General features: G+C 40.3%; 1 protein-coding gene across 1 annotated transcript in view; it reads left to right on the top strand.

The window, feature by feature from the left end:
* The window catches only part of HDAC4 (histone deacetylase 4), a 78,875-nt gene extending 64,231 nt beyond the window's left edge, over positions 1-14,644 (top strand). The window contains exons 3-18 of the mRNA XM_090108428.1: positions 2,036-2,148; positions 4,862-4,933; positions 5,773-5,880; positions 7,108-7,281; positions 7,376-7,446; positions 7,667-7,818; positions 8,220-8,324; positions 8,652-8,986; positions 9,340-9,575; positions 9,829-9,970; positions 10,303-10,577; positions 11,739-11,877; positions 12,188-12,424; positions 12,648-12,788; positions 13,099-13,541; positions 14,083-14,644. Of these exons, the coding sequence (XP_089964554.1) occupies positions 2,036-2,148; positions 4,862-4,933; positions 5,773-5,880; positions 7,108-7,281; positions 7,376-7,446; positions 7,667-7,818; positions 8,220-8,324; positions 8,652-8,986; positions 9,340-9,575; positions 9,829-9,970; positions 10,303-10,577; positions 11,739-11,877; positions 12,188-12,424; positions 12,648-12,788; positions 13,099-13,541; positions 14,083-14,143 (2,804 nt within the window). The 3' untranslated portion in view covers positions 14,144-14,644. The remainder of the gene's footprint in view (positions 1-2,035; positions 2,149-4,861; positions 4,934-5,772; positions 5,881-7,107; positions 7,282-7,375; positions 7,447-7,666; positions 7,819-8,219; positions 8,325-8,651; positions 8,987-9,339; positions 9,576-9,828; positions 9,971-10,302; positions 10,578-11,738; positions 11,878-12,187; positions 12,425-12,647; positions 12,789-13,098; positions 13,542-14,082) is intronic.
* The last annotated feature ends 4,479 nt before the right edge of the window (positions 14,645-19,123 follow it).

Below are 19,123 nucleotides of genomic sequence, written 5' to 3'. Positions count from 1 at the left end.
TAATGTTTACATCACAAAAGATTTAAGACATCTTCTTACAGTAATTTATCCTATAACCTACTAAACATGCGAAAATTTATTTGAATACTGTATAGATGGATGTATGTTCGTGAGAAAAATGATAAAAGAATCCTGTTATATGTCCATTTGATATAAACGCGAACGGTAAGCCAATTACAATTTATTGAATGCATTACACAATTGTTGAAGCATTATTATTTATATCCATGTTATGGAGTAGGTAATAAGGAAAATTATTTTTAGCTCGCGATATCGATTGTTTTGTTTGTTCTGTTGCCTTCCGCGACTGCTTGCTCAGCTTCGACAATCATTGTTATAAATTTAGCTTCGTTTAAGTTCTCAGAAACAATTAAATAGCAATAATACAAAGCATAAAAAATTCTTATCGAACATAATTACGTATATGGTTATAATAAAAGCGAGCTAAAATAGTATCGGTAAGGGAAAATATGAGAATTAAATCAATTTACGTATTAATAAATTATTGACATCATGTATATTATTAAAAGCCACGAGTTAAAAATAGAAAGTGCATGCGACGGGAGGGTCTACGAGCAGCTACGAGTTCATAGCTACGAGACTACATTATAAGTTTGTTTCATGCATTCAGTGATATTGGGTTTAAATTCTATGATTTTCTTTTCATTGACGAAAATATCTAAAATGAAATTAATATTTGTTTCTAAATTGAACAGTTCAACGATTCTTTGGCCTTAGATAGAGAAAATTATGGTAATCAACTATTTCATAAAACTTCGAAGTTCTTTGATGTCTGGCTGATTAGAATAAAGAAAAAAATATTAGAGCTTTTTGTAACTGAGGGTTTATCAAGTGGCCCATTATAAAAGAAATCTGAGGACGTTTCGTCCCGGTGAGGTCGCATGCAGACTAAATTAAGCTTTTCTAAAAATAATCGACCCCCCGTCTCCCTTCACCCCGCGCCCCGCGCCACCTCCACCCCCTCCCCCTGCATGTAGGTCGCGTTATACTGGTGCCAGGAGGCTTACATCGAAGCTAGACCGAGCTGAAATAGCTACTCTATTTGTGACGATACAAAGTTAGCGCGGATCATAAATTCCACTGTAATGAGATTAACTTGTTCGCATTGCTTGTTTGTTGTTTGTTTAAGTGCGACTGACGAGGTGCACAATCGTTAGATGTAGGTAAATTCATTGTTGGTAAATAAGCTTTAAAAGGGAATCTAGAAAATCTATTTCTTGAAAATGAAATTATTATCCTATTAATATTCATGAAATTATTATATATTAATAAATTGCAATAACATCACAATAATGAAAATGTTATCAAAACGTATCCATAACTGAAAACTAAAGAACAAACACTTTTTGACAAGAATATTTAAAATGATGTAAACAATAATATATAGTATCGTAGTTAGCTAACAGCTAACCCAGTTCCCGGTGACATCCTGGCGGCTGGCAGTGGGTCAGGAGGGCGAGGGCTGAGGACGCAATGCAGGTCGGTCGCCCGATATCGGAGATCGGAGATCGCGCTCTTTTATCTGTCGCGTGTTTATCGGTATCTGTCGATATCTCGTCGCGGTGCAATTCCGTAATACACTGTACGAAGATAAAGCTATGTTGAATTTGTCGTAGGAGATACGTTTTTGTTACTAATGTTTTTTGTAAACATGGAAATGAAATCAACATACGACATACCTCAGTGTTATTTTTACTTGACTTAAACTCTGCCAGTTCTGCCACTAGACACCTTTGCTTGTTCTTATGAGTAGAGTAGTATGTACCTAACCCATAATATTGTATTATATTCTTATAATATTTATAATGACAAACTCAAAACTAGGTAGGTATTGTACTCACACCAATTGTCTATATTTTTCGATATGTATATATTTATATGTAATAAGCTAACAGGAACCAATGTGCAGAAGATTATCCGAAAATGCAACAAGCTACATCTAGTTTTCAATATTTATGTGTAAGTGTGTTAAGTCGTGTAGTAACACTAACAGTAAACACGTTGTTCTCAACAGAGATGGCGCACGAGAGCGGCGGCGCGGAGAGCTCGCCGCAGCACACGCCGTCGCCGCCGCACGCGCCGCGCCTGCCGCCCGCCGACACCAGCTTCCACCACCAGATCATGCAGGTGAGCTGCTTGCTGTAGACAGTCATTGGTGTCGCGGAAACACATGATGCATTCCGGATTATTTACTAAAAACTACTGGAGTCACCCCGTATAAAAATATTGAGAATTGCTCGAGTAATAGCAAAAGAATAATCAAATCTTTATTTTCTAAGTAAAATGTTGTTTTAGAAGTAGAGCGTGTGGGTTATAACCTTTCTTTATTTTATAGGCTTCTATATTACGTACCGCTACAGAATTTAAGAAACCATCATTATCAACAAATAATGAATAATCTCAATTTTCTAAATCAGCTCGTTCTTGCGAATAATAAATATGCTGTATTTTTATTTTAATCGTAAATGTAAATTCAAAGCAAAGCATTTACAATATTATTTTAGGAATCCGAATATAATTATTTCCGTTGGTCGTAAAATGTTAGAAATAAGACGGAGTGTAATAATAAATAAGTATTTTAATATTCATTTATGAATTTAAAAATATAAAAAGATTACACAATAAGTCGTGTTAAAGTCACGGTCGCTGCGTTTTGCTTTTTAATAGAAAACTAATTCTGTCTCAATCGAGAAGTCCATATGGCAGGATCAATCAAAGCCTTGTTAACACGAAGAATATTTGCATCTTTTAAAAGATTAATAACACATAATATTCCCGCATCTTACACGCTATAGTAGCAACTGCCGAATATTTGAATGAAATAATTGCGATGGTGTGTTTCGCCCAGTGGAGCGACGCAGAAATAGCCGACCACGTGCGCCGGCGGTGCTCTGGGCACCCGCCGACATCCGCACTACGGGCTATTTGCGTACCCACATAACGCACCCGCGGACGTCTTATCGCAACCACTGTGTACTTCACAAATATTTCAAACGTCTACATTTGAAATTGATAGTTGAGGACCAATCGCCCATTTTTGCACTTTATTACTATCAAGCTAATTTTCCGTGAGGACCATCAATCAAAATATTTTATCCTTGTTACCTCTGTAAGCTACAACAATCGAGAGTTTCGTATAATAAATTATTGGGCGTCTCATCAAAACACAGCTACTCAATGCTTTATAACGTCTACATGTGCCCGTTTGTACGGTAGGTACAACTGTGTCACTTGCAAGATGGATTAAAAGTAATAGAGTTACTAAGACGATATGACGATTCAAAAGTTCTTCTAGAAGAAGTCTAATTGAATAAATAAATGTTTGAGTTTGATATTGATGTTTATTGTGAGAAACTAGGCGGTCAATGTTTTTGATGCACTATAACATGATCGGTGGCCAAACCCACGCGTAGAGATAATCTGATTGAAAGCTCTGTGATGCAGACACGAGGGAGATGCACGCCATATTGCAAAACATGGCGCTTAATTATTTATTGATCCTGTTCGGACTTTAGATTTAGGTATAGGTTTGCAATTTCTACGTAGGTCTTAACTCTATGTTATACTTCTATTAAGAACTTTAGTCTAACATTCTACACACGCTGGTCTTCAATATAATAAGCCGCATCTCATAATATTATAAGCTAATGAATAAATAAATCCCCGTGACCTTTCGCCACACCGCGCCGAAGCCGACTCGTTTTAACGGGATATTTTTAAAAATTCCCGAGATCGTTATAAATAACTGATATACAACAAAACGCTGCGTCCGTCTGCACGCTATATTTACCCGGTTCTGGTAACACCGCCGAGTAAATATATCCGCCGCTTCGATAAAGTTGCCGATGCTAATGCATTAAACAATATAAATAGACCGATCAAAGTGCGCTTTACATTTTAAATGCAAAATGAGCGATCCAAAAACACGCGGAACTAGAGAACTAAAAGGGTAATCAAATCTGAGCTGTGAATATAAAATTCGGTCAATGTCTAAATTTACATGAAGAGTCTTCCTACTCGGAATAGTGTGGTTGACAATCAGATGCATTCAGTGTGGGCGCTGAACATTAACGAGCGATAAAGCAGTTTCCCAATATTTTGGGCGCGCCCACACACGCGCTCCTCCGCGAAGTTATTCCTGAAACATTCCGCACCCGCCAATCTCTTTTTCTTTCAAACCAAAATAATAGTCGCGACGCTGGAATCATTCGCCGGCGTTTCTCCCAGCGCTGCTAACATCCTGAATACATCATAATCAATTCTACTGGTATCACTTTTGTAACTCGTCATAAATATATTAAAGAAGAAATGGAAGCTAATGATCTCAGGAGAATTTCGCTAACTAATCTAACACATATACTTAAAATAATAAGCAATTCTTTATAATTATGTTAATTATCATAATCCCACGTGGTCAAAGTGTATATTAAAACTCGAATCTTATCTTATCTAATTAAAATTATAATTAAATTTGCAATTTTTCGTAATTGATAAAGTCTCCGAAAAACAATATGTTAATGATTAGACTGATAACTGGAATATTAAATACAGAAGTGATAGGAATACTGGATTAAAGTGGAAATTAATTAACGCACCTATAGCACACACCTACATCGTAGAATAGCTTGTTCGATTTGAACTCATTTTTAGTATTTACAGTTTATTTGCTATTACTTATTTCTTTTGACATCATTATTGATTGAGATTGACAAAACTTAGCTACTTAAAAAGCAGAACTAAAGAAATAAAAATTTTCCTTCACGATACGGGCTCCTCATCAACTCCCTGTGTGAGATTTGTTCACAAACTGTGTCCTACATGAATCTCCTCTCGTTGTCAGAATCAGAGCCCAAGAAAGAACCATATTGCGGAGAGGGCGAAACAAACTTTAGAGAATAGTTTCCTGTTACAAGTGAGTTATTTGAGTTACTGTTGAGTTGGGCCTCCTCGGTGTTCTCCCTTGCACAACTCTTCAACATTAACGCCATTAAAAGGTGACAGTTTCGGGTTCTTTTTTCGTCAGACGAGGAACAGACGTCAATCGTTACTTGCAATAATGAACGAGTTGCCAATTTGATGTTCGGAAGATTAATGACGTTGAAAAGTTGTGCATTCAGAAAACGCTGAAATCTCCCTGACTCGTATACTAATTAACAATGAAGTGTGTCAAATTCAACGACGTTAAATTCATCCGATGTTGAGGGAGGCTATTTTAGACAACCCTGGGCTATATTTGTAGTTCTAATGTTGGAGCTATGATGAGATTTGGTCGATTCCCTTTATTATGTTGATACTACCAATAATAGAAACGAGCATAACATTCAGACTGACGTTTGATTTATTACTTTAAATGTCTCTCATTTATTTCTGCTTTGATTTGATTTTATCATAAAATTCATCTTTTCGTTATAATGTTGTTTGAATATGACACTTTTTATGAGTTCCTGTTCTACCATCACTGTTGTTTGTAAAACGCTTGTGTTATGTGGCATACATAATATTGAACAGTATTAATGTTTGTTTTGCATTTGTGTTAACTTACGAATAAAGCTTTGATCTGCAAAATTCATGTGCTTTTACAATTTTTTGTTCAAAACCTTGCGATGTACCTACCCTGAAAATTTTATGTAAAATACAAGAATATCCATGTGAATGTGATAGTATTGGATGTTACACATGCTAAAAATAGTATTGCACCGCATCAAATCATGTTAATATTTAGAAAAATAATGTTTCATATTAACGTTCCAGTTAAAGAAGCAGCAACAGTTGCAACAAGAGATATTGTTGCAACACTTTCAACAGCAACGGCAACAGTTGGCAGAGCAACACGAGCAGCAAATCAGACATCATTTGAAGGTAACCTATTGTCTTCAAATATCTAATTTAAATCGTGAGTGAATTAAAACGCTTGCAACATTTGTATGAAGGTGATGTATTTTCTGACCCATCAGTCAGACAATAAAAACCGTAGCCAACATTTATATCTTTAGATATAATTTCTATTATAACGGACGTCTATTTATATAGTTCATTAAATATTACTTGATAGCATTGTGATTTATTAGCCGCGAAATATTTAACATGCCTAAACGTTCTTGGCTAGATGTTTTGGCAAGATCGCTGTTAAAACATTTGCGCAGATTGCCTAAACTATGCTCTTTTCTGCGAAATTATATGAACACCTCATGTTACATTTAGCGATGTGATAGAATGAAAACGCAGAAAACTTCTAAATTCTATATTAAAAAATTTAAGATCATAAAATTATTTATTGTCGTACGTTTTATATTATGATAATCAAAGCGCAACATCTTAAATTTATAGCTCTACATTCTGACGCAGAATTGCAAATAGGAATAGTCAGTGTCAGTGTTGCACGGACCCCATTATAAATAGACGTGAATGGCTCGTCAGCTTGCGTCACCGGCGCTGGACCGCTCCGCCGTTGACCTTACGTGACACCAATTATTAGCCGAGAAAAATTAGCGGCGATGACATAATACTAACTTAAACGGGAAGCTCGCGAGAGTCTTTTGTTTGGGAATCTACGCGTTTGTTGACGTTGTGACCGTGCAACTTTCTATGCGAGTTACAATATCTTGTTTGTAAGAACAAGTCAATTTCGTTTTCATGAATGTGTGTATTATTAATATAGCAACATTATTATTCAATAACATTATCTAAATCAATTGCAACAATGTCGATATGTGTATTTAATCCATCAGTCCTCGGAATCACAGACACAATAGAAAATCTATTGTGTCGCGCCCCGATCGGGCCTTACGGTGGTCAATGGGTTATTATATTAAATTCATTGGTGGTCCATATTATAGAGTTATCGGATATCTCGACCAATAGTGTTAAAGTTTATTGCGTTTTTCATTAAATTTATTGCTATTGGTAAGGTAAACATAAACAATGATAACCTTATCGCGATTAATGCGTAACTGCGAATTTTAACGTTTCATTTCGATTGGAGTGCATTCAATAAATTGATTGGAGCTTCAAATATAAGGCACATTTGTGAGTATTGTGGGAAGGCATGTAATGTTAGGCACTGTAGGCATGTCTGTCCGCTCGCAGCTATGGGAGCAGCAGAAGGCGATGGAGGAGGCGGCGCTGCGCGAGGCCCGCGAGGCGCGCGAGGCGCGGGAGGCGCGCGAGCGGCACGAGCGCGACCGCGTCGAGCTCATGCGCAAGAAAGACAAGCACGAGCCCTGCGCCACCGCCTCCACGCAGGTCAAACAGAAGTTACAGGTGAGAGAGCAGTGACGAAAGTCATAAATGCAAAGTTTTAAGTCAAATCAATGAGCAGGGTGATTTTTTAATGAATTCATTATTTCAATTTCAGGAATTTTTAAAGAAAAAACAGGCTGCCGCGAATGCCAACGGAACAGTACCTGGTTCACCTTATAGAAATTGGTAAGATTTTCTTTCTTTTAACTAATAGTTAGTTTACAAACAATGTGAGACCAAGAATAGTTCCCTGTGAAACCTACGCTTTGAATTTAATAATTTCCATTTATATTTTATTGTATAAACGTAATAATATGTATTCCGCTGCTAATGAAAATGCTGCTAATGCTGCTGTTTCCATAAAATGACCACAAAAATTACACTAACGCAACGTTGCAATTTCCAGGGGTATAGTGAAATCGTCGTCGGGCGAGTCGATAACGTCGACGGGCGCGACGGCGACGGCGCACCCGTACCGGCTGGCGGCGCCGCTGCCGCTCGCGCTCAACGCGCCCGCGCCGCAGCCCTCGCCCGCCGACTACCCGCTGCGCAAGACTGGTGAGACACCCTGTCCAACGCAACGCTCAAATCCATTCACAGCTTTCCATTTCGACCTAACAATTTGTAAATTCGTGTAAATTTGATAGTGGGATTTTTGTATATAGACTAAAATGACGTTGTAATTATGCTAGTTTTATTTTTAATGACTTTGATTGAAGTATCTATTGTCGTGTGCAGATTTGATGGACTAATATTGATAATATTACAAATGCTCTTATAAAATTTGGCATGTCAAGCTAATATAATGCGTGTGAAACTATTAATTGAAACTGAAATCACTTTCGATGCGTCATGTGCATATTTTCCAACGATTTTTATTATTTTTGTATGCACAAAAGTCGAAAGTGGTTGCAACAGTGTGTGCGTGGAGTAGTGCTAGTAACCGCATGTGTGTGTAGCGTCGGAGCCGAACATGCTGAAGGTGCGTCTGAAGGCGCGCGTCATCGAGCGCCGCGCGTCGCCGCTCGCGCGCCGCCCGCTCAAGACGCGCCACAAACACCGCAGTGAGTACTTACAGCGCGTTACTATGATCATCATGGTCTATGTTGACATTTTGTGTTGTTGTTATCTTTTTAGTTACAGATGCTAATAGGCTCGTTTCATTCTTTATTTCAGAAATCTGTGTCGACTAAATGAAAACTTGCATTTTTTTAGTTATATTGGAATAATACAACGTACGTGTAACTTCTGTGATTTTATTTCCAAATTGATCGTATCCGGTTCGAAGGACCGCGTATTTTGGTCCTCGGAACCCGGAATTTTGTTTTTATTTTAAATTTCACACAGCAAATTGTTTGTTATTATGTGACTGACGCATTATACGTGTGCAGACTGCGAGGGCAGCTCGGAGCGCGGGTCGCCGCCGGGCGCGTGCCCGACGCCCATCCGCGAGGAGGAGGAGACGGGCCGCTCGCCCGAGCTGCTGTTCTCGTCGCCCTCGCTGCCCAACATCTCGCTGGGCCGGCCGCCGCCGCCGCGCCACCTCGCGCCGCAGCCGGTGCCGGTGGCGCTGCCGCCGGTGTGCGAGGCGGAGTGCGGCGAGGCGGGCGCGCGGCTGGCCAAGCGGCCGCTGGGCCGCACGCACTCGGCGCCGCTGCCGCTGGGCGACCCCGCGCTGCACCCGCCCTCCGCGCACCACTACCTGCGCGACCAGATACGGAAAACGGTATGGATACTAATCCAGTAGTTATTTGAAGTAGCCCAAACTTGACTCAATTAAAAAAATTGTTTTATTATTATCAACTATTTGAGAGTGACCATAACTTAACTTAATTTACTAAAATTAATATCAAGTTATTTTTTATTAATCTAACAAATGAATCCGTGTTATCCGTACATTATTGAAAAAATAATTTTTAATAATATTTTTTTTACCGTAATAGGGAATATTCATGTTAATAAAAAATTATTTTATTTTAAATAAATCACAAAATTTATTTAAATATCGAAACAATACTGATCGAAATACTTTTTTACTGCTCCTATTCCATAGTTCAACTTAAGTATTTGTTTCGTCAGGTGTTGACACGCGCGCACGACGCGGCGGCGGCGCAGTTGCGTGAGGTGGGCGAGGAGGGCGAGGTGATCGACCTGACGGCGCGGCGCCCCGCGGCCGGCGCCCCCGCGCCCCCGGGCGCCGCGCCCGTGCCCGCCGTGGGCGCGGCGCCCCTCGCGCGCGCGCTGTCGTCCCCGCTGGTGGGCGCGCGCACCCCCCCCACCGGCCTCGCCTACGACGCACTCATGCTCAAACATGGGTAAAGCGTTCGCCACACACTCGCAAAGTGGTGATTTTTTGTTCACACGTTTTAGTTGCTTTCTTTGGTGCACCTTTTATTGTTAATTTTTATTTTATTTGACTCTTGGTCTTGATAGCTATTTAACAAGTTTTTACGTTATTGTTGTATTGTGCTATTTATTTTTGATATTTTTCTATCGGATCCGGCTCGAAGGATCAAAATAGCCTTTTTACATTAACGTTACCTACAAGTTGTATATTGTGTCCACCAGGTGCGGTTGCGGCGCGCACGCCCCGACGCACCCGGAGCACGGCGGGCGGCTGCAGTCCGTGTGGGCGCGGCTGTGTGAGACCGGCCTCGCCGCGAGGACGGAGCGCACGAGGCCCAGGAAGGCCACCTTTGAGGAGTTACAAGTATGATATTGTAGTCATTAAAGTTTTTATTAAAATTAAAGTATAGATCAAAACTAATCAATCATTAAAAACCTTTTGAAATCTATTAACAAATGATTTAGCAGTAGATTATTGTACATCGTATTTTAGTATGAATTGTCTGTCGTTTGTGACGTTATTTTGACTAACGTAATTTTAAATCGCAATGTTATTTGTTTTGAATTCCTTAACGTACTTTTTTATTATTTATAAAAAAACTTATTCATTTCAAAATCTCCTGAATGTTTGTTAATGTTATTGTTCACAATATATTCGTACCGTTGTCTAACGATCTTATCTCGTGTGTCCCGCAGTCGGTGCACTCGGAGTCTCACGTGTACGCGTTCGGCGGGCGGTCGCGCGAGCGCGCGGCGGTGGGGGCGGTGGGGACCCCCACCCCCGCGGGTAGTGCGGCAGGCGGGGGGAGCGGCCCCCGCGCGCTGCGGCTCGTGCGGCTGGCGTGCGGCGGGCTGGGCGTGGACGCGGACACGCCGTGGAGCGAGGCGCACACGCCGGCCGCCGCGCGCCTCGCCGCCGGCGCGCTGCTCGACCTGGCGCTGCGCACCGCGCGCAACGAGCTGCGCAACGGGTACGCAGTACGCACACACACGCACACATCGCGCTCACACTACACGCACACTCAACTATTACGCTAAACATTGCGATAGAAACATGTGCATTGATCAAAATATGCAGTTTACATACAGTGAAAATTTAATATGCAAATTATTTTATTTAGATTTCTTTATATTTTATTTTATTTGTAGAAGAGAACATAACGGTCATACTAGATTTCCACCCGCTTAAATACTATAAAAAAAAATACGTATTTATCATAATTTATTTATTAAATATATTTTTTTGACTTATCGAAATTTTCCTGACTTATAGAAATTTTCCCCACAAAGAGAAATTTTCCTGTCTTATCGAAATTTTCTCGACTTATGGATTTTTCCTGATTTATAGAAATTTTTGCGGCAAAGAGAAATTTTCCTGGCGTATAGAAATTTTCCCGACTTATACAAATTTTCCTTACGCATAGAAATTTTCTCGGCTTATAGAATTTTTCCTGACGTATAAAAATTTTCCCGACGTATAGAATTTTTCCTGGCTTATAGAAATTTTCCCGACGTATAGAATTTTTCCTGGCTTATAGAAATTTTCCTGACTTATACAAATTTTCCTTATCTATACAATTTTGCGGCAAAGAGAAATTTTCCTGGCTTATAGAATTTTTCCTGGCATGTATAATTTTTCAATACATACAAATTTTCCTGACGTATAGAAATTTTCCTGGCTTATAAACATTTTCCTGACAAAAATTTTCCTTGTTTATAGAAATTTTCCTGGCGTATAGAAATTTTCCCGACTTATACAAATTTTCCTTACGTATAGAAATTTTCCTGGCTTATGGATTTTTCTTGACGTATATAAATTTTTCCGACGTTTAAAAATTATAAAAATTTTGTTGGCGTATAGAAATTTTCCTGGCTTATAAACATTTTCCTGACTTATACAAATTTTCCTTGTTTTTAGAAATTTTCCTGGCGTATAGAAATTTTTCTTGTTTATAGAAATTTTCCTGGCGTATAGATATTTTCCATACTTATGGAAAATTTCCAGCTTATAGAAATTTTCCCGACTTATGGAAATTTTCCTGACTTATTTACCTGATGACTTGATTTGACTAATTTTCCTGATTTATTGACAAAATGTTTATTTATGTATAATGTAATGAGTAATATTGCAGGTTCGCAGTAGTCCGACCGCCCGGGCACCACGCGGAGCCCAACCAGGCGATGGGCTTCTGCTTCTTCAACAACGTGGCCGTCGCCGCCAAGCAACTGCACCAGCGGCTCGGCCTGCAGAGGATACTTATCGTCGATTGGGTGAGTTATTTTATCAACTATCTTTAAAATCAAAAGTTGTACTGTTTATAATTTGAGAAGAAAATTTTAAGTTGTTGTGAAAGCGTTTGCCTTCGTTAATCTAGCTATAAAACGTCAAATTTTCACAAATACATTGCAAAATGCAGTTAAATACTATTATTTCAACCCGATCTTAATTTAGGACTAAATAATACTAACACAAACAAAACTATGTTCAGTTCAACATTTATTAAACGTAGAGGTGTTCCGCAAGGCTCTGCTCTGGGTCCGCTGTCGTATGTTTGTTTGATAATGTGGGGTCGTGTGGCAGGACGTGCACCACGGCAACGGCACGCAGCAGATCTTCTACGAGGACCCGTCGGTGCTGTACATCTCGCTGCACCGGCACGACGACGGCAACTTCTTCCCGGGCACGGGCGCGGCCAGCGAGTGCGGCGCGGGCGCGGGGCTGGGCTACACCGTCAACGTGGCCTGGCCCGGCCACCCGCCGCTCGCCGACGCGGAGTACCTCGCCGCCTTCCGCACGCTCGTCATGCCCATCGCCAAGGTACGTGCCGCACGTCTCATTCAGTGTAGTTAGACGTGCGGTACACTTATCATTTGATTATTATGTCCGGTGTAATTTTGATGTGTCATGTTTTTCTTACGTAACTTTGTTACAATACTATTGAAGTTTCTTCGTATGAAATATTCGATTTATATTTAATGGTCCTTCGAGCCGGATCTGTAGCTACAAATGTGGTTTTAACGTTCATATGTGTCGGTTGCAGGAGTACGACCCGGAGATAGTGCTGGTGTCGTGCGGGTTCGACGCGGCGGGCGGGCACCCCGCGCCGATGGGCGGCTACAACGTGTCGCCCGCCTGCTTCGCGCACATGACGCGCGACCTCATGCAGCTCGCCAACGGGAAGGTAAGCGGTGGGCTTCGACTTTTGATAAAACTACAGAGACAGTAGCCGGTGACAAGTCATCGTGGATAAGGCTAAGCGTTCCCTCTCTCTTTTGATTCTGTTTTGACGTAACAAATGTCATATTAATTCATGTTATTTGCCGTATTATAATTTTTAATGAAGGGGTTAAACTTGAATAGGGGTTAAAACATAAAAATGTTTTTACTAGCGGGATACTTTTAGATGTAGATTTAATTCTTTTTTTATGTTTTTAAGCTTTTACGTCGGAATGTATGTTTAATCCGTCGTCACTCAAGCGCGTGGTGTGCAGGTGGTGCTGTCGCTGGAGGGCGGGTACGACCTGGCGGCCATGTGCGACTGCGCGGCGGAGTGCGTGCGCGCGCTGCTGGGCGAGCGCGGCGCGGCGCCGGCGCTGGCGGAGCTGGCCCGCGTGCCGCACGCGCGCGCCCAGCACGCGCTGCGGGCCGCGCTCAGCGCGCAGGCGCCGCACTGGCCCGCCGTCAAGCGCTACCTGCCGCTCGTGGGCGTGTCGGCGCTGGACGCGGCGCCGGCCGTGGCGGGCGCGCGGCTGGGCCGCCTGCAGACCGAGCGCGACGCCGCCGACACGGCCGCCGCCATGGCCACGCTGTCCATGCACCCGCCCGCGCCCGACCTGCTGCCGCCCGCGCACCCCGCCCACCCGCCGCACGCGCACGCCGCGCACGCGCTGCCGGCGCACGCGCACGGCCCGCATCCGCTTCCGCTCGCGCTTAGGTAAGGTTTTTAAATATTTACTAACGTTAGCTTAGTCACGTACTAACATTAATGGACCTCTGTCATCTAATTGTTTAAAATAAATAAAATAAAATGAGTGAACCCTCTGTACATTCTTATAGCTACTCTTCAATAGCAAACATAAAATTAGAATGGATAGTCATTTTACTGCCTCATATAAATTTCTATCACAGACTACTTTCAGAGAGATGATCTTTAGTGAAATGATCCTTCGAGTTGTACATACATATATGAACATTATTTCGATTCAATATTACATATCCATATATTAACTTAACATAATTATTAACATCGATATAAATAAACGGGGCAAACTTAAAATATATACAATAAATAATAATAATATTCCAGGACAATTTTCACACACAGCACGATTTGATCCCATACTAAGCTTTTGCTCGTGTTATGATGGCTGATGGCTGACAAACATACATATATAATTTTTAAATAATAGATAATACCTATTTTGAAACTTTAATTCTATCTACATAAATCTTACGCGCTAATTTTTTGTTTTCAGCCGTTCGGAGAGCTCACGATCTGTGTCTGAAGAGCCGATGGAACAGGATGAAGGCAAATGAGCGGTTGAACTTTATTCCTATGGTCCCCTTGTCCACCGTCCCCACTCCCCCGTGTCCCATAGAGTCCCCCCTCCCCTCCCCTCTCCCCCCGCACACAACATTCCGCGCCCCGCGCCCCGTGCGACCCCGCTCCAGACGAAATCTTAATTTGAAAGCTTTAATATTTTAAGATTTGTGTACAAACTGTAAACTATACGGACACGCGCGTGTGTGTTACGGCCCGGGGACCGTCCCCGCCGTGGGGCTACCGAGCGGCTCCTCGTCCGCGTGACCTTTTGTCGCACATTTTTGTCGACTCCGACTCGCCCGCACTGCATTGTGTGGAGCTAGGCCGCTTTTCGCTGACCTTTTGTGTTTATAAATTAATGAAATGGAATCCCGGTCAGCCTCCGTAGTTCCACGCAGTGCAGTGCGGGGCGAGGGGAGGGGGAGGGGGGGGCGCTCGGGGGGAACCTGCGGGCCTCAGCCGCGATGGCCTGGCGCCAGCTCGCACTTTACTGTCTCCGTGTCTTTTGTCAAAAATATAGAATATTTTTAAATGTTGTCCGGGACGTTTCTTGCCCTTTAAGGAATACAGTTCCGATAAGCTTGTTCCGATTGGTGTACAAGTTAGTATAGTTGTCCCCTCAGCGGCGAGCCGGCGCCGGCGCGCGTCATACCAAAGATATCCGCCGCGTTCCCGTGCGTGTGTGCGTGTCTGTGTACACACGTACACGCACGCACACACGCGCCCCCCGCACACACACGCGCGCGTCCCCTTGTTGTTGCTTGCGGCAATGTGCTGATCGTGTTAAGTTGTAAGTTTACTTCTCTCGTACAAAACATCGCAAGGTGACCTTGTTTTGTGACTAAATATTACGTGTACGTTAAATACGATAAGCCCCATTTTTGTAAAGTAGCCGTAACGCGGCGGGCGGCCGGAGAGCTGCGCTTTCGTTGTAAATAAATATTTAAATAGATTATATTGGTGAGTGCCGCCCGCCGCTCCACTTAGTGAAATCTGTGTATAGATATTATATTATTGTAACCCAGTAATGGTAAATAATTGTTATTTTTATATGAGAATGTCTAACGGCGGACGTTCCTCGAGTCCCGCCGCGGGACGCTCTAGTGGAACTATTTTTTATGTATTTTGAACATAAATTTGTATATTTGATGTTTTCGGCGCGTCGCGTCACTCTTGTAAATAAAATACTTATGACTGTTTTCAGATATTTAAATGATCGGTTGAGACGTATGTTGACTTAGATGTTTATATTTGTTGGAACTGAGATGTTTTCGCCGCAGAGTGCGGCTTGTCGCCATTCGTGCAATATAATTTATAGCGATGTTAGTTGCCGCGCCGTGTGGGATACATTGAGCTGTATGTATATAAGGAAGCGGCGCGGTTCTGTCTGTATGTAACGTATATTTTTGTATCGGCCGCGCGCCGCCGCGACTCGGATCCGATCCGCGCGATTAACAGATTTAAACAATGTTGTGTCTTTGAGAATTTTATTGTTAAAATGGAAAACAAATGAAATAATTATTTAATGAATGTATATATTAAATATATATATTTGGAAATACTTTGGCATTTTTATTTTGTCTAAAATAAGACAATCCCTTATGAAAAGTACCTACTATGATAAAAACACACTACACACTACAAATGCAATAAATCATTCCTTCAGGGCTCTATGGTTAGAGCTTGGCCTACCAAGGTTTAACCATAGACTATCCGCTATCATTTATGACATACTGACTTACATAAAGAAATTAAAACGCTAATGATATAATTCTCTCTTCCTTTTGTAATCATACACACGACACGATTTATACAATTTAGTATGTCTGTAGATTAAATAAAACATTATTTCAATGCAAACCAATTATCATATAACATTTTTCCTAGCAAAATGACCTCTGTTATTGCTAAAATACAAAATCAATTATGAAAATAATACCCAAACGACGCAACATATTCTACTGCTATTTCAAAAATAAGTGTTAATGTCATTATAGCAATTATAAAATTTATCACTCAATTAAATAAAAAATAAAAAGCTAACAATAAACTATTAACAAACAAATTAACACCTATCCAACAAAACCGCATGGCTGAAACCCTTTTTTCTACCCTTTTTTACGATAGAAGTTGTTAGGTACTCTTAAAATAACAATTTCACATTTTTCTGTAGGTATTTAAAATGCTTATAACAAACATTAAAATTCATTCATTAAATTTAATTTCAATCTTAAAGACCTTTCCAGCAATACATATATATTATGTAGTTTCAATTTTCAAACGTTTGTTAAAGAATCCCATTATCAAAAAAATCTCACTCATTAATCATTAATCTCATTAATCAAAAATCTATCCGAATTCGAGCGAATATTTTTTTTTACCCTAGAGACCAACAAAATTTAGACCGATCAAAATTTTACAAAAAAGTTTCTTTATAAAACATTATACCATCATTATACCTACTTTTCTTTGTACTTTAGTCGACTTGAGTCAAACGGTAGATACCTAATAACATTGACATAAACTTGCACTTAGCAAACAGTTCAAAGTTGTAGGTGACTGGCGATATAATATTAGGCATAGGCTATGATTTTTCATCATTTTATGTCTCAAAAAAATGGATATCAGAAATTCGTTAATTAAGTAAGCTTGTTCTTTTCAAATTCTACCTATGAAGTAGGTAGTTAAGCAGGTCAATTCATGAGTTCATGAGTCATGACATTATTCATTATTGCATTTTAGTGAAAGGGTATTGCAATTTAGTGAAAAGAAAATCCTTTCTGATATTATAATTGCGATAGAAATTATGTTTCCTGTTTATCTCTTCGATTTGGTTCAAAGATAGTTTGATACGTAACGCCGTCCCCGGAGAATAAAATGATGATAACAGCCATTACCTTAGTTTTAATGTTATGCGATATTTGAATCCTACCATGGGCGTAGCCACGGTGGGGCAGGGTGGGGCACTTGCCCCACCCTGGCTCTGACCTGGAAGGTACCTAACCAAATCTAAAAAACTAAATTATATAGGTACTGACTACAAAACTTAATATCAGTCAGAAAATTCACACATAAGAATGCGATCTAAACAAAAAGCTTGCGCACGATTGACCCCAGGCGAACACAAACGTAATCCTTTTGTTTTTCGTTTGTGTGTGTGAGTCAAATACATACATATTATGTGCAAAAATTTACCTCTAAATTGACTCATTAACAAATTGCGTACGCCCAGCGCCCAAACGGCTGAAGTTAGGGTCAGATTTTTGGATGAATTTCGTCGGTGTAGGAAGGTGAGCAATAAGAAGGTGTTTGGATAATTCGAACTACACACGAAAAAAAGAAAATAGCTGAGGCTTCTAAGTTACATGATAATATGAACTTTCGGGACAGTAAAAGTAGAGTAATGTTACCATGACTGTTACCCCACTGAGTAAAACTGTTTTTTTTTTTGGCCAACCTCGCACTAAATTTCCAATCTAATTTCACTTTTGTTTAGGTTAAGGGTCACTTAATGACCATAAAAACACAAAATGCTGACAGATCCAGATGGAGCTTCGCTCGCAATCTTAAAGAAAAGTTTTTTGCCGATATCTCAGTCTCAGAAACTATCCACTTTAGGGCAAAAGTTATGCTGACTTTTTTGTAGAAAGTAAAATTTCGTATCTTTTATACCCTGTAATTTTTTTTTTGTAAAACTTGCCGTTTTCGATTTATGGCCTATTTAATGAACCAGTTTATCTTTTTTGCCTAATCACTTAAAATATTGGATTAATCAATAAAATGCATCTATTTATTTTTATGCATGTATTGAAATTTTCTATTTTACGCCCGGTAACCAACATTAAACATTAAATATCTCAAAAAGTATGGGCACTAGAGAAAAAAGTTTCAAACAAAAGTTGTAGAGAATAAAGTGATCTTAAAAAATAAACAGATGCATTTTATTGATTCATCATCATCATCAGCCCATATATGTTCCCACTGCTGGGACACGGGCCTCCTATGAGGGTACAGGCCATAATCCACCACGCTGGCCAAGTGCGGGTTGGCGGATGACACATATCGTCGAACTTTTGATTCTTCGACATGTCGGTTTCCTCACGATGTTTTCCTTCACCGTTCGAGCAGTGGTGATGTTACAACATGCGCAGATAAATTGAAAAATCAATTTATTTCCTGCGCGCTCGCCCGGTCTCGAACCCCGGACTTATCAATTCGAAGTCCGAGGTCTCACCACTGAGCCACCACTGCTCTCTTTCTATTGATTAATCCAATATATTAAGAGTTATTTGGCAAAAACGTTAAACCGGTTTCGGTAAATAGGCCATAAATTGTAAACGGTAAGTTTTACAGAAAAGTTTACTGGATATAAAAGATGCGAAATTTTATTTTCTACAAAAAAATTCAGGGTAACTTTTGCCCTAAAGTGGATAGTTTCCGAGATATCGGCCAAAAACTTTTCTTTAAATTGCGTACGAAGCTCCATCTGGATCTGTCAGCGAAGGTATCATGCTGAAATTCATATCGACGCAGTGAAGTCGGTCAGTCCTTTGAAGCAGTGAAAATATCAAACTACTAGCCAACGCAATCAAAAAAATACAGCCGTTTTTGCTGAAAATTTTTCGACATTCGCGAGGGTAGCAAGAACGAAGAAAAAAACCTACAGGGTACTTCCCGTAAACCCAGAATCTTGAAATTTTCTATGAAGTAACGTCTTATAGCGCAAATAAAGGAAAAATTGTTTTGACTCCCTTGCAAATGTCGAATCTTGTGAAAATTTGCAACATAAACGGCTGTATCTTTTGATTGTGTTGATTTATTAGTTTGATTTTTTCACAGCTTCAAGAGACGATAGACTTTAGTTTTCAATATTAATTTCAACTTGATACCGCTTTTAGACAGACAGACGAACAACAAAGTGATCCTATATGGATTTCGTTTTTTCCTTTTGAGATTCGAAGCACTAAAAATTA

This window comes from Colias eurytheme, chromosome 13 (assembly GCF_061535395.1).
Source record: "Colias eurytheme isolate Ceu_HAF_F1 chromosome 13, ilColEury1 Martin Lab GWU primary, whole genome shotgun sequence".
In the NCBI taxonomy this organism is placed as follows: Eukaryota; Metazoa; Arthropoda; class Insecta; order Lepidoptera; family Pieridae; genus Colias; species Colias eurytheme.
The sequence above is the reverse complement of the archived record's forward strand: the minus strand, read 5'-3'. Positions and strand labels throughout refer to the sequence as shown.